General features: G+C 50.7%; 2 protein-coding genes across 2 annotated transcripts in view; both read right to left on the bottom strand.

Annotated features, from left to right (window-relative positions):
• LOC137454318 (zinc finger protein 850-like) overlaps positions 1–25,145 on the bottom strand; it is a 78,168-nt gene that overhangs the window by 32,564 nt on the left and 20,459 nt on the right. Inside the window, 1 exon segment of the mRNA XM_068164369.1 lies at positions 15,203–15,975. Coding sequence (XP_068020470.1) covers positions 15,203–15,975 — 773 coding nt within the window.
• LOC137454401 (olfactory receptor 14A16-like) lies at positions 7,406–8,338 on the bottom strand. Its single transcript, XM_068164443.1, has one exon. It carries the CDS (start codon positions 8,336–8,338, stop codon positions 7,406–7,408), a length of 933 nt encoding a protein of 310 aa, XP_068020544.1.

Below are 25,145 nucleotides of genomic sequence, written 5' to 3'. Positions count from 1 at the left end.
GCAGCAGCCTGTGCAGGTAAAGGGCTGTCACATTTGTGGGTGCGGCGGTGCTGACCGAGGACAGCCATCTGAGTGAAGCTCTTGCCTCAGGAACTCAGAGGTGCAGCTGCTTCTGGCTGTGGACACAGCAGTGCCGGATGAGGTTGGAGCTGAGGGTGAAGCTCTTGCTGTAGTCACCACAGACACAGAGCTGGGCACTGGGCTGGGGGCAGTGGGGCTTTACCAGCTCCAGGCTGGGTGGGAAGCTTTGCCCACCCTCAGGGCACTCATGTGGCTGCTTGGGTGGCACAGAGGGGCTGATATGAGTTTGCCCTCTTCCTCCTCTTCATCTTCCTCCTCCTATGGTTCATTCTTCTCCTATTCCATATCCTAATCTTCTTCCCCATCATCACCTTTGTCTTCCTCCTCCTCCTCCTAATCCTCACATACTTCATCCTTCCTGTCCTCATCCATGTCTTCATCAACCACTTCTACTATTCCTCTAGGCTGAGCTCTGGCTCCTCCAAATCATTCTTCAGGTGATTCTTCTCCTCCAAGATCTTGTCCAGGTCCTTCTGGGAGGCCATGCTGCTGAGAGGAATGGTCACCCCTGTGCTCTTGGGCAATTCCTTGGGGACCAAGTGACTGAGAAGTAAGGACACTGTGTGTGACTTCTTGCAATGGAGGGACTCCTGTGCTGAGTCCCCTGGTTGTAGTGCTAATGGGGCTGACACCCACAGGATGTAGCCATCCCATCTCTCTCCCTCTGGCCATGCAACTGATACCTGATCACCTGGGACTCAGGGAGATGACACACAGCCAATGACCCTCAGTGCTCCACAAGTGTTGAAGTGTGGTTTGGGAGGAGGGTCTAGAGAGGGTTGGGAGGTGCTCAGGGGTCAGCTGGAGCCTGGGATCTTGCTGCTGTCCCAAAGTTGGGCTCTTTACCTTCTGGCCTGTTCCAAGGAGCAGATCTGCAAACTTTGCTCCTCCCCAGCACAAAGGAACAGGGCTGATGGAGAGAAGAGAAGGATATGACCCCAGGCAGAGAGAAGTAAAGGCTTCAGAAGAGAGGACTGACCTGCAAGGAATGGCTCAGCCCTGACCAGGGCTCTCCCAGCCTTGCACTGCTCTCCCTATGGCTTGGAGGTTGGTCACCTCCTGCCAGCTCAGTGCATCTGTGCTTGGATCACAGCCAACAAGGAACTGATAGAAAACTCTGAAAGTAAAAAACTTCAGGGTCTGTATAAGTGGCAAAAGATCCCAGGATGATTCAGCATCCAAAGTTCTCCAGATCAGAGAAACACCTGATGAAAGTCAATGATCTCCCCCTCTGAAAACAGTGAGCCTAAAGCCAGAGTCTTGGAGCTCTCCTGGGTCATAGCAGCTGTGTCCAGCATCTCCCCCACACAGACAGCTCTCAGGCACAACCTGCACTAAGGGCCAGCACCAAGTCAGATTTCTCCAGGCTCAGTTCTCATCCTCTGAGAATGTTGAAGCTTTGTGAGTGTTTGCCCTGAGCTCCAGCAGAAGGAAATTGAACTCCAGGGCAGCCTCTCTGCCAGCTACCTCTCACTTCTCTGTGTCTTTGGACAGACACCTTTGTTGTCACCAGGGTCAAGGTTTCTATCTTGCACTGAACACAGCCAGCACTGTCCCTGTATCTTTGTGCTTGGTGCTTCTCTCCAGGCACAGCCATAGAAATAGATTTGACTTCAGGATCCCTTGCAGTCAGTCAGGATCAACCTTGTCCTTATCCACTCTGTCGTTCAGAGGCTCTTGGATCAGAACACATTCTGCTGAATCACCTTGTAAGCCCCAGGTGGGCAGTGACAGCAATGGGGAGGTTGGGGAGGGTGAGGAGCAAAGTTGTCCATTCAATGTCAGACTGAAGGACAGATGTTCCTGCAAGTGCAGATGTCCTGCTGAGACAGCCTGGGTCAGTGTCACTTGGGGAATTATCATCTCTGCTCTGAACTGAAATGGAGTAAAATATTTTATCTTTGGCATACAAAATTGAGCTTTGTGAGGTGCACTTTGAAATCCTGAAGAGGATTGCAGAGACACAAACATCTCCTTAGGGCACTTGGGACTCATTGCAGGAACCTCAAGTACTGAGAGGAGACTGAAGAAACTTCTCCAGAAGTCAGAAGGAAAACACAAAGTACCTTGAAGCACTGATTGGCCCCACTGAGGGGCATTACCAACAAAGCCTCCCAAGGGCTCCTTAGAGCAACTCAGTGGAGGCCATGATTGCAGCAGACAAAGGCAAAGTGCAGGAGAGCAAACTCTGGGTTTGCTTTATGGAGCAGAAAGGCCAAACCCTGGCCACAGTGCCTGGGCAGGCAGATAGTGTCCCTCATGTATGGGTCAGGGCTCCTCAGGTGCTGTGGGGACTGGGGTTTGTGATGCTGAGTGAAGGACAAGGGGATGACAGTCCCCAGCCCTCCTGGGGGTGTTTAAGGAAGCACTGAGGACTCCCTGGTGCCTTAGGAAGTCTCCTCACAGGCCTTGGTGGTGGTGGATGATTGCCATAGCCAAGAAGGAAAAGCCTTGGGTTCTCCTGATGACTTCCAGCCTTGCCAGTGCCCATTGCCATCCACACCACAGGTTGTCCTATGCTGTCCCCCACACTGGGTTTGGTTTCTGCAGCAGAAAGGCCAATCCCTGACCACAGAGCCTGGGCAGTCAGATGCAGAGAGTCTCAAGCTAAAGTTTCATCTCCCTGGCCTTGGTGGGAGAGGCAACCGGCATAGACAGGAGGAGAAAGACCTCAGTCCTGTTGAGCTTTCAGCCTTGCAGGTGGTGCTACACTTTCCCATGCCTGCAGCTCTTTCCCCTCATGCTCTTGACATCCATCGTACTTTCCTAGCAGCTCTCACCATGACATTTCTGTACCCTCCCTGCTCTGTCTCTACTCTCCATGGCCACTTCTTGAAACACAGAGCCAGGACCTCTTGGATCACAAGGATCCCCTTTGAGTGACTTTTCTTTATCCTCACCTCCTGTGTGCTCTCAGGAGCAAGAGAGGATCTGCCTGGCCTCAAACCAGGACACCTCCACTCTGAACCCTGAAATTTGTACTCTATGGAAGTTTTCTTCCCTTCACACAACCACCAGGAGCTGCATCATCCCCAGATTTCAAGCAGGTGCACACTGCATCTGTAGTGCCCTGAGCTTTGACTTCAACCAGCTCCTTCAGTTGCTCTTCATCAGATTTATTCTCCAGGCCCTTCCCCAGCTCCTTGCCCTCCTCTGCCCTGACTCCAGCACCTCCACATCTCTCTTGGTTGGAGTTGCCCAAAACTGGACACAGCACTCAAGGTGTGGCCTCCCCAGAGCTGAGTCCCAGGGGACAGTCACCTCCCTGCTCCTGCTGGACACAGCATTTCTGATCCCAGCCAGGATGTCTTTGGGTCTCTTGGCCACCTGGGCACACTGCTGGATCCTATTCAGCTGCTTGTCCATCAGAAGCCCAGGTCCCTTTCTAGCAGACAGCTCTCCAGCCACACTACCTCTGTAGCATTGCTTGGGGTTGTGGTGACTCAGGTGCAGGACCTGGCACTTGGTGTTGTTGAAGCTCCTCCTGTAATGTTGGCCATGGATCCAATCTGTCCAAGTCCCTCTGCAGAGCCTCCCTACCCTCATGCAGATCAACTCTGCCACCTCACTTGGTGTCATCTGCTGACTCACTGCTGACACACTCTGTGTCTTCATCAAGGTCATCAATAAAGATATTAAACAGAAGTGGTTCCAACACTGAGCCCTGAGGAACACCACTTGTGAAATGCCACCAGCTGGATTTAACTCCACTGAGCACCACTATTTGGGTCCTTTCACCCAGCTAGGGCTGCATCCAGCAGAGCATTGCTCATCCAAGCCAGGAGCAGCCACTTTGCCCAGGAGAATTCTGTGGGGAGCATTGCCAAAGGCTTTTGGAAAGTCTAGGGAGACAATAGCCACAGTCTTGCCCTCATCCAACAGTCACTCCTCCTGTCAGAGACAGAGATCAGGTGGGTCAGGGAGGACCTGCCCTTCCTAAACCCATGCTGACTGGGCCTGATGCCCTGCTTGTCCTCTCCAGGTCATGTAAGGGTGCTGGAGATGCTCTGCTCCATGCCCTGCCCTGCTACCCAGCTCACACTGCCAGCTCTATAGTTTCCTGGATCCTCCTTTCTTCCTTTCTTGGAGCTGGGTGTCACATTTGCTCCTCTCCAATACCCTGGGACCTCCCCAGTGAGCCAGGAGTCCAGGCCAATAATGGATAGTGGTTTGGCAGCAGAGATGTTCAAGTCCCTTCCTCATCCTCATAGCCTCTGTTGGACTCTCTCCAGCAGATCTCTGTCTCTCCTGACGTGGGGAGCCCCAAACTGCAGGGCTCCAGCTTCGACAGGAAGGGCCTAGGCTGTACTGGGACAGGATTAGGCTTTCAGAGTGTACTGGGACAAGGCCCAGTGTTACTGGGAGAGGCCATGGGGTCAGCTCTTACAGGGAGGTGTCCAAGACTTTACTAGGAGGCACCAGGGGCGCCTGTTAGTACTGGGAGGGAGCCCAGTCTGTACTGGGACTGGGACAGGGGAGAAAATTAGTCTTGGAAGAGACCCAAGTCTGAACTGGGAGGGAGAAAAGCAAAGCAGTTTGTGTTGGCACATGGCTGAGTCTCGACTGGGAGGGGACCATGAGATCTGATTTCTACAAGAAGAGGGTGCAGAGGGAACTGGGATGGGTCTGGACTCGATGATCTTTGAGGTCTCCTCCAACCTTGGTGATATTGTGGGTCCAGTTTGTGCTGGGAGAGAGCACAGTGTGTGCTGAGAGGAGGTCTGTGGATGCCTTCTGTACTGGGAGGGAGGTCAGTCTGTCCTTGGAGGGGTTCAGAGCATCCATTTTGCACTTGGAGGGATTCAGGTGGCACTGGGAGGGGGTGAGGGGATCCAGTTTTACTTCACTGAGGCCAAATCTCTACTGGGATCATAGAATCACAAGAATCATAGAATGGTCTGTTTTGGAAGGGACCTCCAAAGGTCATCTACCCAACCCCTGTGCAGTCATCAGGGACATCCTCAACTAGATCAGGTTGCCCAGAGCCCTCTTGTGCCTCACCTTGAATATCTGCAAGGATGGAGTCTCAACCACCTCCCTGGGCAACCTTTTCCAGTGATCCACTACCCTCATGGTTCAGAACTTGCTCCTCACATCCAAACTAAATCTGCTCTGCTCTAGTTTGAAGCCATTGCCTCTGGTCCTGTCCCTGCAGGCTTTTGCAAACAGTCTCTCTCCATCCAGTAGTCTTCAGGTACTGGGAAGGTTATTAAGTCTCCCTGCTGTCTTCTCTTTTCCAGGCTGAACAAACCCAGCTCCCTCAGCCTGTCCTCATACCAGGGCTGCTTCAACCCCCTGATCATTTTCCTGGCCCTCCTCTGAACCCCCTCCATCAGCTCCATGTCCTTCCTATACTGAATCTTCAGAGCTGGATACAGTACTCCAGGTCTCACCAGAGCAGAGGAGTGCCAGGATCCCCCCTGTCCATCTCTGTCATTGATGCTTTGAATGCAACCTGTGCTGCCCTTGGCCGCCTGTGCTGCAAGCTCACACTGCCTGCTCCTGTCAAACTTCTCCCCCACCAGCACCCCCAAGAATAACGTAGAAGGATCCTCTCTCTCCAATTTCTGGGATGGGATCAGGGCACAAGTTTGTAGTTGGACAGGGCCCAGTCTGTACTGAGAGAGCTCAGAGAGGTTCAGTTTGTACCTGGAGGGGGCCTCAGTCTGAACTGAGATGGCATCAGGGGATCAGTTTGCAGGGATGGGTCCTGGTCTGTGCTGGGATGGAATCAGGGTTTCAGGAGATAGACTTTGTACTGGGATGAGACTCAGATTGTGCTGGGAGATGGCAATGGGATCCCATTGGTACCAGGATCAGGCCACAGCTGCCCTGGGATCAGGATATCCACTTTGTGCTGTGCTGGGTGCATCTGGGCCTGGGAAGGGGTCCAAGGGATGCACTTTGTAGTGGCACAAGAAACTGTATGGGAGATGGCAAAGTGATGCAGTTTGTCCTGGGATAAGAGCACATCTGAGCTGGGAGGGGTTGAGGAGATGCAGTTTGTACTGAGATGTGACCAGGTCTGTACTGGGAAGGGTTAAATGCTCTTCCGTGGCATCTACCTCTGGGTGGGCACCAGTGCCACTGGCATGGCCCATGCAGCCATCGAGGTGGCTGTGGTGCCAGGTGAGGTGGGTGGGGGATGCTATCATGGTACAGGGATGCTTTTGGTGGGACCACAACCCAGCCAGGTGCCTCCTGGCAGGGATGGCAGCACCAGTCCTCAATCGAGTCTTTATCCCCATCCGTCACCATGGGCCAGACCCTGGACCTTGACTGCGTGGTGGCAGGACCTGGCTCCAGCACCATCGCCTGGTAGAGGTGTGGTGGCTCCTTGGCCGCCGGGGTCCAGGTAGGGCCTGGGCTGCATGAGTAGCACCCCAAGCCCTGCCCTGTCCCCCACCTTGTGGCACTGATGGCTGTCCCCAACCCAGGGTCTCAGGCTGCTGGCTGTGTGTGCCCCACGTCACGGCACGGCCAGCCTGGGCACTGGGGCGCACGAAGCCTCAGTCATTGTTGATGTGGTGCCTGGCTCCAGCTCATCCTATGGTGAGAGCAGTGGCACTGCTGGGGACATGCTGGGCCCAGCCAGGTGACCACAGCTTCATCCAGATTGTAACATGTGGAGACCAGACTGTACTGGAAAGGGTCAGGGGGTCAGGGTACACATTTTGGACTCTGAGTAGGTGCAGTCTGCAATGGGAGGGGGTTGGGGTATGAAGGCATGAGGAGACCTGTGATACTGTGATACTGTGATACCTCCTGTTCTGATGGTAGTGCTGCTCTGGAGCACAGTTCTGTCCCACAAGCAGGCCTGGCCTGTCCCTGCCTGCAGTCCCAGCACTGCCGTCCCAGAACTGCCACACAGCAGCACAGTGCCTGAGCTGCCAGAGCACTCAGGCCTTGCCTCAGCACAGAAGCTCAGCAGGAGAGGGTGGAAGGGAAGAAAGAGCAGCTGAGGACAGCCCAAGCTCTGGGGCTTCTTGGCATTGCTGCTGTGCTGGGACTCTGCCCCTCCACCTCTGCACACAGGCACTGTCCTGCAGCTCCACAGAAGCCTTGGAGGAAGGAACTCAGATAAACAACTCCCTGCAGGGTACTTTATTGTGTTCAACACACAGGGAGCACAGCTCCTCCTGTCTGCAGCCTCTGGGTCACACCAGACAGGACAACACTTAAGCATAAATGGTCTGAAGAAAGACATTAGTGTGGGAACAACATTCTCACAAGGGGAACAGCTCCAGCAGCAGCCAGAACTCGAGCAGCCAGGCTGGGCCTGCACTGAGTGGCATCAGAACTGCTCTGCAGGAGAAGACAGAGTTTATTGCTTCTGAAAGGATCCAGTGATCAGTTGGCTCAGGGCAGCCTTGAGCTCCTTGTTCCTCAGGCTGTAGATGAGAGGGTTCACTGCTGGAGGCACCACTGAGTACAGAACTGACACCACAAAGTCCAGGGATGGGGAGGAGATGGAGGAGGGCTTCAGGTAGGCAAAGAAGGCAGTGCTGAGAAAGAGGGAGACCACAGCCAGGTGAGGGAGGCAGGTGGCAAAGGCTTTGTGGCGTCCCTGCTGAGAGGGGATCCTCAGCACTGCCCTGAAGATCTGCACATAGGACACCACAATGAACACAAAACAGAAAAAACCTAAACAGACACTGAGCAGAATAAGCCAAAGTTCCCTGAGGTAGGATGTGGAGCAGGAGAGCTTGAGGATCTGGGGGATTTCACAGAAGAACTGCTCCACAGCATTGCCCTGGCAGAGGGGCAGGGAAAATGTATTGGCTGTGTGCAGCAGAGCATAGAGAAATACACAGGCCCAGGCAGCTGCTGCCATGTGGAGACAAACTCTGCTGCCCAGGAGGGTCTCATAGTGCAGGGGTCTGCAGATGGCAATGTAGCGATCGTAGGACATGGTGGTGAGCAGAAAATACTCTGCTGGCATGAAAAAGACAAACAGAAAGACCTGGGCAACACATCCTGCATAGGAGATGTCCCTGGTGTCCCTCAAGGAATTGGCCATGGACTTGGGAACAGTGGTGGAGATGGCACCCAGGTCAGTGAGAGCGAGGTTGAGGAGGAAGAAGTACATGGGGGTGTGGAGGTGGTGGTCCCAGGCTATGGTGGTGATGATGAGGCCATTGCCCAGCAGGGCAGCCAGGTAGATGGCCAGGAAGAGGCAGAAGTGCAGGAGCTGCAGCTGCCTTGTGCCTGGGAATGGCAGGAGGAGGAAGTGGGTGATGGAGCTGCTGTTGGACATCTGCTGCCTCTGGCCATGAGGCACTGTCAAAAGAGAAGGAGACAGTGAGAGGAGACTTCTCTCAGCACAGCCAAAATCACTCCCCACAGACCCTCCCCTGTCTCACAGACACCTACTGCTTCTCAGGGACTTTCCTTCAGCTCCAAGGCTGGGGCACTGCTTGGTCCTGGTTTAGAGTAAAAGGCAAGAGTGGGAGAGCTCCCCATGGAGTATAAGTCACCCTGGTCTGCACCTCAGCTGGAGGGTGACCATGCTCCCATGTCACCCTGAGAAGCCACCAGACACTGCTGAGAGCAGAGGGATCCACCACACAGCACTCAGTGTCTCAGGGTCTCAGCATACCACTTCTAGTCCAGGAGACACTTGGCTCAGTGTCCCCTGGAAGGCAGCACAGACTGGATGCACACCTCAAGGCCACAGCCAAAGCATTACCATGGCAGCTCCTGAAGTCAGCTCATTCCCAGCCTCACACCCTGCACTGCCCAGAGCTTCACAGGCTCAGGACAGCTGGGACACTTCATTGCTGTGGCTCCACCTGCACAGAAGATCTCACAGTGTCTGTGCCTGACTGCAGCTGAAGCTTCCATGCCCAGAGAGCCATCAGCAGCACAAAGAGCATCTGAGGCAAGGAGAGGGACAGACAGACACTCAGGAATGCCTTCAGGTGAGGAGTGTAGGCACTTGGTGAGGTTCCCAGTAAAGCTCTGTGTGATGGTTTAAGAGCCTCAGCCCCTGCTCTAAAGGCACAGCTGAGTTTTCCTCCTCACCAGCCTCACTGTCTCTGGACAGTGGAAGCAAAAATTCAGGAGAGGAGAGACTGGGTCAGGAACCCCTGACCTGAACATAGTCATGGAAATTGCCACTGGAAATGATCTGGAAATGAACTGGAGCTGAGAGCAGCCCTGGCCCACACAACAGCCCCTCCACAACAGAAGGACCCTGCCCTGCCCTGCACTGCCTTGCCCTGCCAAGGGTGGCTCCTTCCAACCAGAGTTTCTCCCCAAAGCAACATGAAGAGCTCCCTGGGGTGCTTGAGAGCTGAGCCTGGCAGGCAGCAGAATCCCTGCCCCAGCACACAGCCCCAGCTTTAGGAGGTGCCTCCAGGAACTGCAGCTGCACTGCCCTGCAACCACAGACTCACCCTGTCAGCAAATGCAGTGACTTCTCCTCCAGTGAGCTCTCAGCATCCTCCCAGTCCTGGCTGCCTTGAAGCTCTCTCTGCCTTCCTCATCTCACTGAGATGCCCTGAGATGCCCTCAGACCTGCTGTGTGGTGCAGAGGAGCTGCTCCTGGCCACAGCTCCATGCAGCCCAGAAGCCAGGCCCAGCTATATGGTCAGCCCAGGGCATTTAAAGGAGCCCTCTGGTGGCTTTGGTGCCAGGTAAACCTCAGGGACTGAGAGGAGGCTGATGAAACCTCTCCAGAAGTCAAACTCTGAAGTTTCTTGTAGTGCTAATTGGTTCCACTGGGGGACACTACAAGGAAAGTGTCTTCACAGTCTGGTGAGAGCAGAGAACTGAGGCAGTGCTGACAGGTCAGGACAAGCAGCTCAAGGTGGCTCTGCTGCTGAGGAAACCTGGAGGGGTTTCATTGATCCAAAGTGCCAAGCCCTGACCCCCAGCCCCTGGCAAGGCAGATCCTGTCCCTCACCTGTGGCTCTGGGCTCTGCTGGGGCAGTGGGGAGTGAGGATGGGCAGTGAGCAGGGTGGGACCTTGACAGGTTTTCCTGTGGTTTGATTGCAAAGAGACAACTCCTGCTGAAAAGGAATGAAATGTACCTTTAAAAATACTTTTTATCAGATGCTTTATGCAATAAAAACCTCTCCAATTAGCTGCAGAAACCTTGGCAATAATTAGAGGTTCAGCAGTATTTAATGAGCCCCATGGAGTATTTGGGGCTGATTACATCATCCTTAGGTACTGCCAGGAGACTCTGCCAAGGTACTGCCAAGAAGCCTCTCAAGAAGTCCAAGTCAGAAGCAAACTCCAAAGTACCTTGAAGCACTGATTGGCCTCACTGAGGCTTGTTACTGACAAAGGCTCCCCAGAGACTCGTTAGAGCAGCTTGTTAGAGGCCAGGATTGCAGGGAGACAAAGGCAAAGTACAGGGCAGAAAAACTTGCCTTTGGTCTAGGAAGCAGAAAGGCCAAGCCCTGACCACTGCTCTTGCGATAGAAGAACCTCTAAGTCAAGTTTCTCCTCACAGTCCCTGGTGGCAGAGGCAACTGGCAGAGCCAAGGGGACAAAGCCCTTGGTCCTGTTGGGCCTCTGAACCTTGCCAGAACCCTTTGCCTTCCCTACTGCAGCCTGTCCTACACTGTCCCATGCCTTCAGCTCTTTCCCTTCAGGCTGCTGACACCAATCTTGCTTCCCCAGCCAGCTCTCCCCCTGCCATTTCCATCCCTTCCCTGAGCTGTCTCAGCTCTGCCTGCCATTGTCTGACACCTCTGGATGGCCTCATGCATAGCAGCTCTGCCCTTTGAGGGCCTTTTTTTGGCCTCATCTCCACTCTGAACTTTCGGAGCTGCACTTTGTGAAGGTTTGGGTGAAGTCCAAACACAACTGGTGACCAAACCAATGTCATGTGATAAAACCAAGAGATTCCAAAACAGGCAGTGAAAGGTGAGGAGAACTTCTCCTGGCTAGCTGATGGAAGGGAAAACTCAAGCTTTGCCAAACAAGCAACAGGAAGAAGTGATTCAGAGAACTGGAAAAACTCAACAGCTAAGGCTGTGCAGTGTTGGTGGCCCAGAAAAAGGATGACACCAAGATGTGCTCAAGCACCAGCCCTCAGCAGAGGCCACTTGATTCATACACATCATGGCTTATATATTTTTCTTTCTGTGTCCATGTGCCCTTTGTCCTTAAGTGATTGGTTTAGGCTTGGTGTCCAGGCACCTCTCTCCCCCTTTTGGTAGCCTGGGAAGGTCTCTCTGTTTCTTCCTTTGTTGTTCACAGATCTTCTTCCCTGGAGTTGTTTACTTTCTTGATTCAAGGGCAGAGCTCTGCTTAGTTCAAGGTTAAAGCTGCCCATGGCCACCTGCTTTACCTACAATTCCTCCTTTTTGCCCAGGGCTCATTCTCTTCTGCAGGGCCCTTTGCAGGCATGAGAATGAACAGGGCACTGCCAACACCAGGACTAATCCAATCAGCAATATTCACAACCCAGTTTGTAATACTCTTATGTCTATGTTTAGAATGATCACTTCAGTGTGTACAACACAGACCATCAAATTCTGCCCAGCCCTGACCCTGAGCTGATAACAAAGAACCAACAGCTGCTCGATTTTGCAGGCTGGCATGGCTGACACTGTCCACATCAGTGGCTCATTCAAGCAACACTTTTGATGTTTTGTTGTCTTGTTTTGCAACCCAAGATGCCACTTCCCTTAGCTGAGCTGGTGCTTTGCTGTAGCAATTTGAAGCAAGATTATCCTGGCTGCTATGTCTTCAGCTTTGTTCTTCATACCTCCATGATCATCTCATTCAGCTGTTAGGCTAAGCCTGCATGGCTTTAAGGCAAAGGGAGTGTGATTAAAGATCATAGTACTACATCAGCTCCAGATCTGTGCTGCAGGTACACACAACTTTCTGCTTGTAAGGTCCCTGAGATATCTAATTCTTGAGGCTCTAATGGGGCAAAGAGCAAATTATCATCCCACATGTCCTGATGCTCAAAACACCTTACTGTTGTGCTACAATTTAATCTTGACAGGCATTAAAATTCCAGGTTTGATTTACTGAATGCAGCAGTGCTGCCCAAATGTTTTGCTATCCCATGGAATTAGTTGATGTGGGCTGAGGGCCTTGTTTCCAGTGATCATGCTCTGGAGCAGGCCAAACACAACAAGCAGAGACCTGCTGGACCCTGGCACCTGTGGAAACACAAGTGTACCCATGGCCCCAGGCCACAAGATCCCAGGAGCCTTCCCAGTCAAGGGTCTGTAAATTGCAGACCCACACTGGGGCCTTTTTTGCCAAAGGATTGCTCACAGACTGCAATGACAAGAAATGAGTTACTATGGCAGGGTTCATACCACTCTGAAAGATGTTTATTCAGGGTATAGAAGCTTTCCACAGCCTGCTGTGTGGTGTCTCCCCCAGCATTCCCCCTTTCTGTTTTTCAAGCATAGTTTGAAGAGTGTGATGGGCAGGTTCAGTTACAGCCTGTCCTGTAGCTCAGTGGGGTATGCTGGGAACATGAGGAACCCCCCACTGGCGTGCAAACGCTTGTGGTCTAGAGGTGACATAGCCGGGGCCGACATCAGCTCTGGTTTGCTGTGGAATGCCTAGGGCAGAAAAAGCTTTTCTCCAGGGCATAATTCCATCTCAGGCCTTTTCACCACCATGTGGGGCAGCCCATATCCCAGCAGAGAATGTGTCAACTGAGACATGGACATATTTCAAAGGCCCAGACTCGGGCATGTGAGTAACATCAGATTGCCATAGCTGTAGGCTCTGTAGTCCCCTGGGATTGACACCAGCTGGCTGGGTGGAGGAGACATGTTGACAATCTGCACAAGAGGCCACAATATCTCTTGCTCAAGACAACAATATGCCAAATTGCCTCTGCAGTGTGTGAGTCCCTTGGTGGAAAAAGGCATGGGATTGAGCTGCTTGCTGCCACAGCAGGCGTATGAGCAGCCCAGGCAGGCACCATCAGGGCATCAGCTGTGGCATTTCCCTCAGACATGAACCCTGGCAGCCCTGTGTGGCTACGAACATGCAGCACATAGTATGGTTCTGTTCAACTTTGCAGCACAAGCCATAGGGCTTTTAGCAAATGAAACCAAGATTTGTTGTTAACCTCCTTCAGCAGTGCCTGGTCCAACTGCTGCACAAGGTTACAAACACACCGTGAGTCAGTGACAATGGTTATGGGCTCATTGGGCCACTTAGTAAAGACCATTACCACAGCTTTTAACTCCAGGAGTGGAGGTGAACCATCCTGAGAGGCTAGGAGCTCCTGCCATTTCCCCTTTTCTTGCCAGACAGCAACTGCTTTCCCTGTTTTCCCTGAACCATCAGTAAAGATTGTCTTTCCTGGGACTGGTGTCACAGAGAACCAAGTCGGTTCCACTCCTTGCAGCCCTCCACGTAGCTGCAAAAATCGATGTGCCTAGCATGCAGCAAAACCTTCCCTGGGGAATCTATCAGGGCCATTTGCAACTCAGGGCTGTGTGCCATACACCAGTCCAGATATTCTGACATTAAAGGCAATGTCAGAGTGGCAGGGTCTGGTCCTAAGAGTTGAACCCACCATTGCCTGGCTTTGTACACAACCCCAGCAACCAGCTCCATTTGAGTGCTCACTGTTTGCTTTGGGTGAAATGGTAAAAATACCCAGTCCAGAAAATGCAAAGGATGTGGCCAGTGTTCATTCCATTGTGCTGTGAGAGCTAGAGGATGACCTTGGGAGATAAGCACATAAATGCTGACAGGTGCTGCTTCTGCTACCTGATGGGCTTGTTCCCATGGTGATGGCGAGCTCCACTTGCTTCAGTGCAGGTTGTGCTTTTGCAGTCAAGCATTGAGGACTCCCTTCAGCAAGACAAATAAGAGAACTAGCAGGGTTGTGCTGAGACCTAGCAAGGGTCTTACCCAGTTTGTGGTTCCCAGTAATTTCTGCAAATCATGAAGGGTGGTCACAGATTGCCGAATTTGTATCATTTGTGGATGAATTGCTTGATCTAAGAGCTTGCCTTTGGCTCAGAGAGGGCTAAGGGCCTCTCATGTGCTCTGTTGCCAGGCTGTAGCCTCTTCTGGGATTCAGTTCTCTTGGAGCTTTCCCCATTTCTGTCTTGGTCCAGGTTTGAGGCCTGGGTGTAGTTGCTGCCTGTTGTTGCAGGCTCTTCAGCTGCAACTCTGGCAGCATTTGGCTCTTGGTGCTGTCTGGGTGAGAACAAGGCAAGTTGTCTAACTCCTTGGCTGGTTTAAATACTGTCCCAAGACAATTCATTCCCTTTGGTAACACAGAACCCTCAAAACTGCACCTATAGGATGGGGCATAGCCAAGCATGGCCAGGGGCACACAGATTTCACAGCTGTCTGGGCTAGGGCATGTTCTGGGGTTTGACCTTCAGGACACCCTCCAAACACCTAACATCCCTTGACACCCCCCTGAAAAAAACCCTCTGAGATACCCCTGAGACTGCCCCTAGCAAGACACTCACTCTCAAGACTCTTCTGAGAACCTCACTTTGACCTCCCTGAACTGGGCACACAGCTCCAGCCCCATTCCTAGGGAATATCTAAAATAAAAGCAAACAGACAAGATTTGGTGAGTTTGGGATTTTTATTGACACAACTGGGCAATGGACAGAGAGGATTTTACCCCAAGGAGACAGAAAGAAAGGGAGAAGAACCATTCAAACCCTGGCAAAGCTCAGTCCAGCTCCAGTGGCTGTGCCAACTCAGCACTGCAATTGATCTCATCAGCACTAATTGGTGTTCAGAAGGGCAGGAGGTGTGTGTTCCTGCTGGAGCCCCCAGTCTCTGAGAAATGCAGAGGGAAAAGAGGTGATTTTGGTGCTGGAAAAGCCTTCTCAGGGGATCACAATTACCCTAGTAGACCCTGGGTAGATCTATTTGTACCTCCTTTGCTCTTGGGGCTGGTCACTGGTGTGGCTGAGGCGATGCTTGGCTAGACACGAAATGCTGCTGAAGCTCTGGCCGCAGTCATCACAGGTGAAAGCTTTCTCCCCCGTGTGCACACGATGGTGCCTGGAGAGGTTGTAGATGCAGGTGAAGCTCTTGCCGCAGTCGGCACAGCTGTAGGGTTTCTCAGCGCTGTGGATGAGTTGATGCTGGGTGAGTGCAGTGCTCGTGGTAAAGCTTTTGCCACACTCAGCACAAGGAAACAACTTCTCTCCGGTGTGGACGCGGCGGTGGATGGTGAGGCTGGAGGTGGTTTTGAAGCTCTTGCCACAGTCCTTGCAGGTGAAGGCCTTCTCAGTGCTGTGCACACTGCGGTGCCGGGTGAGGGAAGATTTCTGAGTGAAACTCTTGCCACAGTCAGCACAGCTGTAAGGTCTCTCACCCGTGTGGGTGCGGTGGTGACTGGTTAGGTCGGAGCTGCGGCCGAATCTCTTGCCGCAGTCAGCACATCTGTATAGTTTATCGCCACTGTGGATGAGTTGGTGCTGGATCAAGAGAGTGCTCGTGGTGAAGCTCTTGCCGCACTCAGCACAGGGGAACAACTTCTCTCCAGTGTGAATGCGGCGGTGGATGGTGAGGGAGGAACTGCGCCTGAAGCTCTTGCCACAGTCCCTGCAGGTGAAGGCCTTCTCTTTGCTGTGTACACTGCGGTGCTGCCAGAGGGAAGACTTGCGAGTGAAGCTCTTGCCGCAGTCATCACAGTTGTACAGCCTATCACCGCTGTGGGTGCGGCAGTGGTTGGTGAGGACAGAGTTATGTCTGAAGCGCTGTCCGCAATCAGCACAGCTGTACGGCTTCTCCCCGGTGTGGATGCGGCGGTGGCTTGTGAGGTCAGAGCGTCGTCTAAAGCTGTGGCCACAGTCAGCACAGGTGAAAGGTTTCCTGCCAGTGTGGGTCAGGCAGTGTCGGATGAGGATGGAGCTCTGTCTGAACTTCTTGCCACAGTCACCACAGACAAAGGGCCGGGTGCCAGGGTGGGGGTGTGGTGGGTTTGGAAGGGTAAGGCCAAGAAGCCTCCTCCCTTCCCCCTTGTAAAGTAAAAGGGAAAAAAAAATTGAAGGGAAAGGAAAAAAAACCTCACAAGCTGAATTAGCAAAGCAGTGGAGCTATATTTACAAAGCACCGTAGGGAATGCAGGGGATTATTTACAAATTTACAATATCTACAATATATACAAAGATATACAACAGAGTAACACAGAAATGAGAGTAACCCCTCTCGGCAGAGAGGGGGCTCCCCACCTCCTCTTTCCCCTCTTTCCCCCCTTTCCCCAGATTAGGTTAGAAGAGAGAGAGAGCGAAAGAAAGAAGTTAAAAGCAGTTTTGTGTTAATTGGAAAGGAGTTAATATACAGGCCTTATCAGTTTTTTTCTCAAGGCTGGAGCCTTGGCAGAAAGCCCAGCACAGGGACAGAGAGCAGCCGCACCATAGAAAGGCGGAAGCAAGACTGATAGAAAAGTCGTGGAAATGTCCAGTTCACTCCCAGTTCCGAAAAGTGCTTCCTCCCACTTCACCAATGAAATTAGTTTAGACTATTCCTTCCGTTTACCAACTTCCGTCCACCATATTCTCTTTCTTAAGGGGGCAACGTCAACCGGCCACAGTCCACCCCTTCTAAACAATTTCATTGGCTGTTCATACTGTCCATCTAATCCAAAACGATATTTACAGTTCGTGAGTAAAGTTCATAGTCCATTCCGGCTATGCTCAGATGTAGATGATTCAAAAGTCCAAGAAAATCAGAAAATGAGAAAAATGGAAAACAGTTCATTTCTTCACCGATGAAGCGAAGAAAAGGGAAACAGGGAAATCTCAGGGTCTCTTAGTTGACTCAGGGCTCTCAGGGATCTCAGGGTTCGTGCACCGTAGACTCCTCGTTGATTCTTCCTTTGGACGTGATGTAGCTATACAACAGTTTGAAATTAACCTCTTTCAGCTAAAGTCAAATTTATTTGTGGAATACACTGAATTTCACCATTCTCTTGCATTACCCAATAAGTGTGACCCGGACCTTCAGCTGAAACCACCCCTCGGATAGGTTTAGCCTCTCCTGAGGGTGAAAATACCCACACAGTTTTACCTAACAGATTCTTTTCTCTAACAACAGGAACTCTATCACCTTCTACTTTCTGTAGCAAATCTGAATGTGCAGGTCCAGCTCGGTTCACTGAACCTCTACTATTTACCAGCCAGGTTGCTTGTGCTAAATGTTTTTCCCAGTTTTTCAAAGATCCACCTCCCATGGCTTTGAGAGTGGTCTTCAACAAACCGTTGTAGCGTTCAATCTTCCCTGAAGCTGGTGCATAGTAGGGAATGTGGAATATCCACTCAATACCGTGCTCTTTTGCCCAGCTCTTTACAAGGTTGTTCTTGAGATGAGTTCCGTTGTCTGACTCAATCCTCTCTGGAGTTCCGTGTCTCCACAGGATCTGTCTCTCCAGACCAAGAATGGTGTTGCGTGCAGTTGCATGTGGAACTGGATAAGTTTCCAACCATCCAGTGTTTGCCTCTACCATAGTAAGCACGTATTGCTTGCCAGAACGAGAACGTGGTAGAGTGATGTAGTCAATCTGCCAAGCTTCACCATACTTGTACTTGGACCATCTGTCACCATACCACAAGGGCTTAAGTCGTTTTGCCTGCTTAATAACAGCACAAATGTCACAGTCATGGATGACTTGTGTGATAGCATCCATGGAAATGTCTATGGATCTGTCACGAGCCCATTGGTATGTTGCATCTCGGCCTTGATGTCCTGACGAATCGTGAGCCCACCGAGCTAAGAATATCTCACCTCGGTGTTTCCAGTCGAGATCAAGATTAGAGTCCATGTCTACTTGAGAAACTCTTGCAGCTAGATCTGCCTGATGGTTGTGTTGCTGTTCCTCAGTAGCTTTGCTCTTAGGAATGTGAGCATCGATGTGTCTCACTTTCACTGGAATTCTCTCGATTCGATCAGCAATGTCCTGCCACAGGTTGGCTGCCCAAATGGGTTTTCCTTTCCTCTGCCAACCACTCTTCTTCCAGTTCTTTAGCCAACCCCATAGAGCATTGGCTACCATCCATGAGTCAGTGTAGAGATAAAGCTTTGGCCATCTCTCACGTTCAGCTACGTCGAGAGCTAGCTGGACAGCTTTTACCTCTGCGAACTGACTGGATTCTCCTTCTCCATCTTTCGCCTCTGCAACTCGGCGTGTTGGACTCCACACTGCAGACTTCCACCTTCGCTTGTTCCCAACAAGACGACAGGAACCGTCTGTGAACAAAGCATATTTCTTTTCATCATCAGAAAGGTCATTGTAAGGAGGAGCTTCCTCAGCACGAGTTACTTTCTCCTCTGGAGGTTTAGCACAGTTGATACCTTCAGGCCAACTTGAGATCACCTCCACTAGACCAGGTCTTTCAAGATTTCCCATTCGAGCTCTCTGTGTTATCAGAGCCATCCACTTAGACCATGTTGAGTCTGTGGCATGATGTGGTGTGGAGCCTTTGCCTTTGAACATCCAATTCAAAACTGGTAATCTGGGAGCTAAGAGAAGTTGTGATTCAGTTCCAATCACTTCAGAAGATGCTTTTACTCCTTCATAGGCAGCTAGAATTTCTTTCTCTGTTGGAGTATAGTTAGCCTCTGAACCTCTGTAACCTCGACTCCAGAAACCAAGAGGTCGTCCACGTGTCTCACCTGGAGCTTTTTGCCACAAGCACCAGGTTGGACCATTGTCACTTGCAGCCGTGTACAAAATGTTCTTAAAGTCTGGACCATCTCGGACAGGTCCCAGACCCATTGCTTGAATCACCTCTTGCTTTATCTGGTCAAAGGCTGCTTGTTATTCAGGTCCCCAGTGGAAATGGTTTCTCTTTCGAGTTACATCATACAGAGGTTTCACAATCTGACTATATCCAGGAATGTGCAGTCTCCAAAATCCCACTATCCCCAAGAAATGTAGGGTCTCTTGCTTGTTGGTGGGACTTGCCATGGTAGAGACTCTATTTACCACATCCACTGGAATGTGTCGGCGTCCATCCTGCCACCGCACTCCCAGAAATTGAATCTCTGTGGTAGGTCCTTTCACCTTGTCTCGTTTGATGGCAAAACCTGCATTCAGAAGAATGTCAATGATTTTGTTACCTTTCTCAAAGACTTCCTCAGCAGTTTTACCCCAGACGATGATATCATCGATGAACTGGATGTGTTCTGGAGCACCGCCTTTCTCCAGAGCATCGTGGATCACTGCATGACAGATGCTTGAGCTGTGGATCCAGCCCATTGGCAATCTGTTGAAAGTGTACTGGATTCCTCTCCAGGTGAAAGCAAACTGAGGCCTGCATTCCTCTGCTATGGGAATAGAGAAAAATGCATTAGCAATGTCTATGGTAGCATACCATTTGGCCTCTTTGGATTCCAGCTCATACTGTAGCTCCATCATGTCTGGTACTGCTGCACTCATAGGTGGTGTTACTTCATTCAGGGCTCGGTAGTCTACCGTCAGACGCCAGTCTCCATTCTGCTTCCGCACAGGCCACACTGGACTGTTGAAAGGTGAATGAGTTTTGCTGACGACTTTCTGACTCTCCAACTGACGAATCAGATTCTGAATGGGCAACAAAGAGTCACGGTTGGTTCTGTATTGTCTGTGATGCACAGTCTGAGAAGCAACCGGCAATTTAATGTCCTGTATCTTATGTTGTCCCACAACTGCAGATTCATCAGAAAGTTCAGGTCTGGCAGACAGCTTCAATTTTTGTCCATCAACTTCTATAGAAGCTACTCCAAAAGCCCATTTGTAACCTCTAGGGTCTTTGAAACGCCCTTCTCTCAGAAAATCAATTCCCAAAATACAAGGTGCATCAGGTCCGGTCACAACTGTATGCTTCCTCCATTGTTTACCAGTTAAACTTATATTAACCTCTACCTTACTTAACTCTTGAGATCCACCAGTGACTCCCAGAATAGTTATAGACTCTGATCCCTGATAATTTGATGGTATTATGGTGCACTGAGCTCCTGTGTCAACCAAGGCCCTGTACTTCCGAAATTGTGAAGTGCCAGGCCACTGGATGTACACATCCCAATAGATTCTATTATCTCTGTTATCCCTCTCCTCCCCCTGGCGGGAGGCAGGGCACCCCTAGTTATGGGGAACATGCGCACATGTGCATTGCACATATTGTGCAGGGTTATAACTTTGCATATTATAACTGGAGCCACTGTTGGAGCTACTATGGTTGTTCTGGGGAACTGTGGAAGTAACAGCTACCCTTCTGGTATTGCTACCTCGGGTTCTGCCACTTTGCAATTCCCTCAGTCTCCTGAAAAGATTAGAAGTTGGTTGGCCATCCCAGCGGTTCATGTTCTCACCAAACTGATCACGCAGAGTTATCCAAATAGTTCTACGTGATTGCCTTGGTGGTCTGTTTTGGAATGACCTGTTTTGGAATGACCTGTTTTGGAATGACCTCCTTGGAGGATGTGTATTCCTCACAGATGAAACTTGTACCCACCTGGAGGAAGAATTGAAACTATCCCTCTGTGCCAATTGGTATATGGAATCTTTCAGATCCTTCATACAATTCTCAATCTTTCCAGACAGAGTTTCAATGGCTGAAACCAAAGAACCACGTGTCATGCTATCCTCCAATTGTCTCATTTGATCACTGAATTGGCCGACCGTGGGAGAAGCTCCACCATAACTTCTTGACACAATTCTGCTTGCCAGAATGTTTGCATAATTAGAAGGAGCAAGTTTGATGATCTTTTTAGCAAGACCAATACCCACAGGAATGTCATCAGGATTCAGAGTTTCATGTTCACCATAGAGTAGCTCTCTAACAGCAAATTCTCTCAAGCGCTTAATTCCCTCATCTATGGTAGTCCAGGGTTCAGGATTCCATGGAAGATCATCTCGGGAAGGGTATCTCAGGGCAACCGCCATTAAAAGGCGTATCCACAGATTAACCTTACCGAGAGCTTCGCCTAGATGTCTATCTATTCCATTGTCCCTTGAGAGAGTTCCTAACTGAGCTGCTGACTTGTCTCCAACTGTTAGAGCTGAAGCACCTGTATCATAACACCTACTAAGTCAACCTAGAACTGGCTCCTTATCTGCCCTGGTGAAATCTTTACGGACATTTCTCAATTCCTCCCGGGGCGAAGAACAGTCCGTAATATCATCTTCCTCCTCGTCTCCCTGAATTCTTTGCCCATAAAATCCTGCTGTCATTCTCCTAAGGATCTCTTTAAGCTGAGAACCACCTTTGCCAGCTGCTTTCCTAGCTTCATCTCTATCCTGCTTTGATCTCACTAGGTTAGCTAGATCTTTAAAACAAACCTTCTCTTCCTCCTGAGCAGGATCTTTTAGAGTAGAGGGCCCCTCACCAGGATCAGTCTCCAACTCCTCTTCTTCTCCATCTTTGCCCTTTCCAGCTCTAGTCTTTAAAGGAGCCACCTTAACTGGAGCTGTGTTTGAATTTACAGCCACCTTAATGGAAGCTGACAGGTCCTGAGATAAATCAGCTGCTGGGGCAGTGACTTCCGGTCCCACCGAGGGAGTGGGTGGAAGTGACGTTGCTCCATTAATGGCCAACGGAGAAGAAGAAGAAGGAGAAGGAGTGGGAGAAGGAGTAGGCGCCATGTTGATACCAGCCGATGCCCTTGGCTGCTTGCCAGAATCAGCAAAGTCATTTAGAGCTGCTTTACCAATTAACTTTTTAGCCTTCTTTTTAACTGACATGGGTTCTCCACAGTCCTCGTCACTAGATGACTCTGGGACTGATTGAGAGCCACGGCGTTTTCTTTTTGATCTAGTTTTAATAACAAAACACGCCCTGGACACCTTTTTCTCCCAACGCCAGGAATACAGAGAATACACATTAGTTATCACCAGCAGCAGAATTATAGACATGAAATAAATCACCTTTGGATCCCAGGCATCACCTAAAGTTACTGTCTCCTCAGGCGGAATCTTAAAACCCTTTATCTCAATTGGGAGAGTGGTAGAGGTAACATTCCTGTATCTCACTGGCCATAGGAAATTAATACATTTTCCATACCATAATTTAACTCTATACATAACCCACATATAAATTGTCTGCACCAAATCTTTACCCAGGTAATCCAAAATCAAACCCAAACAATACCTGTAAATCAGAGCCCCAAAAATTGAAAAGAATAATCGCTCCACAAACCACAATACCTTCATGCTTGCTAATTCAGCTAGAAAACACTAAATCAATCAAATAATAAATTGAACTAATTATCTGCCGCACGTTGGGTATGCCAATAAAAAAATGTGGTGGGTGGAAGGGCAAGGCCAAGAAGCCTCCTCCCTTCCCCCTTGTAAGGTAAAAGGAAAAAAAAAAATTTAAGGGAAAGGAAAAAAAAACTCGCAAGCTGAATTAGCAAAGCAGTGGAGCTGTATTTACAAAGCAATGTGGGGTTTGCAGGGGGATATTTACAAATTTACAATATCTACAATATATACAAAGATATACAACAGAGTAACACAGAAATGAGAGTAACCCCTCTCGGCAGAGAGGGGGTTCCCCACCTCCGCTCTCCCCTCTCTCCCCCCTTTCCCCAGAATGGGATAGAAAGAGAAAGAAAAGAGAGGAAAAAAAAAGTTAGAAGCAGTTCGTGTTAATTGGAAAGGAGTTAATATACAGGCCTGGTATCTTGTTTTCAAGGCCGAGGCCTTGGCAGAAAGCCCAGCACAGAAAGCTGCTGCACGGAGAAGAGGCGGAAGCAAGACTGAAGACAAAGAGCTGGAAAAACCCAGTATAGTCCCAGCTCAGAAGGTGCTTCCTCCCACTTTACCAATGAAATAGTTTAGACTATTCCTTCCGTTTACCAACTTCCGTCCACCATATTCCCTTTCTTAAGGGGGCAACGTCAACCGGCCACACTTCTCCACTGCTCTCTGCAGCTGGAGCTCACAGCTCCATGGCACCAGCTGCCCCCTGTTTTCATTAGAGAACTGCCTGCACACAGCCACAGAAGAATTGTTGCTGTTTGGAAGCTAAGCAAAGCCAAGGCTGAGAAAGTTGCCTCAGCAATCCAAGGCCTCTGGAACCATCTGCTCAGCACAAGCTGTCTCTCAGCAGCTTGCCTGTCCACATGGATGAGGCAAAGCCAACAAGTTCTGCCATGGCTGTGATTTCTCAGCCAGTCAAGAGTTCTTGAGAGTGAGAAGCAGATGAAAAGGTTGGATCCTAGCAGCCCTTCCTCATTAATAAATCCTGAATTCAAATCTATTCCTATGGCTGTGCCTGGAGAGAAGCACCAAACACAGACACAGACACAGAGCTGGCTGCCTCCAGTGGAACATAGAGCCCCCCAAGATGGTGTCAGCAAAGGTGTCTGTCCAAAGACACAGAGAGGTGGAGAGGTGGCTGGCAGAGAGGCTGCCCTGGAGTTCAGTTTCCTTCTCCTGGAGCTCAGGGAAAACACTCACAAAGCTTCAACATTCTCAGAGGATGAGAACTGAGCCTGGAGAAGTCTGACTTGGTGCTGGCCCTTGGTGCAGGTTGTGCCTGAGAGATGTCTGACTGGGGGAGATGCTGGACACAGCTGCTGTGATCCAGGTGAGCTCCAAGGTTCTGGCTTTAGAGTCACTGTTTTTAGAGGTGGAGATCATTGACTTTCATCAGGTGTTTCTCTGATCTGGAGAACCTTGGATGCTGAATCACCCTGGGATCTTTTGCCACTTGCACAGACCCTGAAGTTTTTTTGACCTCCAGAGTTCATAGTATCATAGTGAAGGGACCACAAGGATCATCTAGTTCCAACCCCAAAGCACAGATGCACTGAGCTGGCAGGAGGTGACAAACCCTCAAGCCATAGGGAGAGAAGAGCAAGGCTGGGAGAACCCTGCTCAGGGCTGAGCCATTCCTTGCAGGTCAATCCTCTCCTCTGAAGCCTTACCTTCTCTCTGCCTGGGGTCATATCCTTCTCTTCTCTCCATCAGCCCTGCTCCTTTGTGCTGGGGAGGAGCAAAGTTTGCAGACCTGCTCCTTGGAACAGGCCAGAAGGTAAAGAGCCCAGCTTTGGAACAGCAGCAAAGTCCCAGAGTCCTGCTGACCCCTGAGCACCTCCCAGCTCTCTCCAGTCTCTCCTCCCAAACCACACTTCACCACTTGTGGAGCTTTGAGGGTCATTGGTTGTGATGGGAATTTAGAAGTTCATCTCCCTGAGCCCCAGGTGGCCAGGTATCAGTTGCCTAGGCAGAGGGGGATGGTTAGGGTGGCTATGTCCTGGGGGTGTCATTCCCATCAGCACTACAACCAGGGGACTCAGCACAGGAGTTAGGGCTCTGATCCCTCCATTGCAAGAAGTCACACACAGTGTCCTTACTTCTCAGTCACTTGGTCCCCAAGGATTTGCCCAAGAGCACAGGGGTCACCATTCCTCTCAGCAGCATGGCCTCCCAGAAGGACCTGGACATGATCTTGGAGGAGAAGAATCACCTGAAGAATAATTTGGAGGAGTCAAAGCTCATCCTTGAGGAATAGTAGAAGTGGTTGATGAAGACATGGATGAGGACAGGAAGGATGAAGTGTATGAGGATTAGGAGGAGGAGGAAGAAGACAAAGGTGATGAATGGGAAGAGGATTAGGATATGGAATAGGAGAAGAATGAACAGAAGGAGGAGGAAGAGGAAGAGGAGGAAGAGGGCAAACCCATATCAGCACCTCTGTGCTACCCAAGCAGCCACATCAGTGCCCTGAGGGTGGGCAAAGCTTCCCACCCAGCTTGGAGCTGGTAAAGCCCCACTGTCCCCAGCCCAGTGCCCAGCTCTCTGTCTCTGGTGACTACAGCAAGTGCTTCAACCTCAGCTCCAACCTCATCCGGCACTGCTGTGTCCACAGCCAGAAGCAGCTGCACCTCTGAGCTGCCTGAGGCAAGAGCTTCACCCAGATGGCTGTCCTCGGTCAGCACCACTGCACCCACAAATGTGACAGCCCTTTACCTGCACAGGCTGCAGCAAGGGCTTCATCTGCAGCTCCTCCCTCACCTGGCATATTCACCCCCATGCAGGTGACCAGCATGCCCCAGGGGACACAGCAATACACCGACCCCGGCACTGCCAGGTCAAACGTGACCCCCCGGGGGGGCCTTCTTCAGCAGGCCTTTTACACCTTCTTTCCTCAGAAGC

Source organism: Melanerpes formicivorus, unplaced genomic scaffold (genome assembly GCF_026170545.1).
Source record: "Melanerpes formicivorus ecotype bairdi unplaced genomic scaffold, bMelFor1.0.p_v2 SCAF_80, whole genome shotgun sequence".
In the NCBI taxonomy this organism is placed as follows: domain Eukaryota; kingdom Metazoa; phylum Chordata; class Aves; order Piciformes; family Picidae; genus Melanerpes; species Melanerpes formicivorus.
Note: the sequence above shows the minus strand (reverse complement) of the source record. Positions and strands in the feature narration are given on the sequence as shown.

Coding starts and splice junctions, on each gene's coding strand:
- LOC137454401 (XM_068164443.1), bottom strand. CDS start 8,338: ATGTCCAACAGCAGCTCCATCACCCACTTCCTCCTCCTGCCATTCCCA.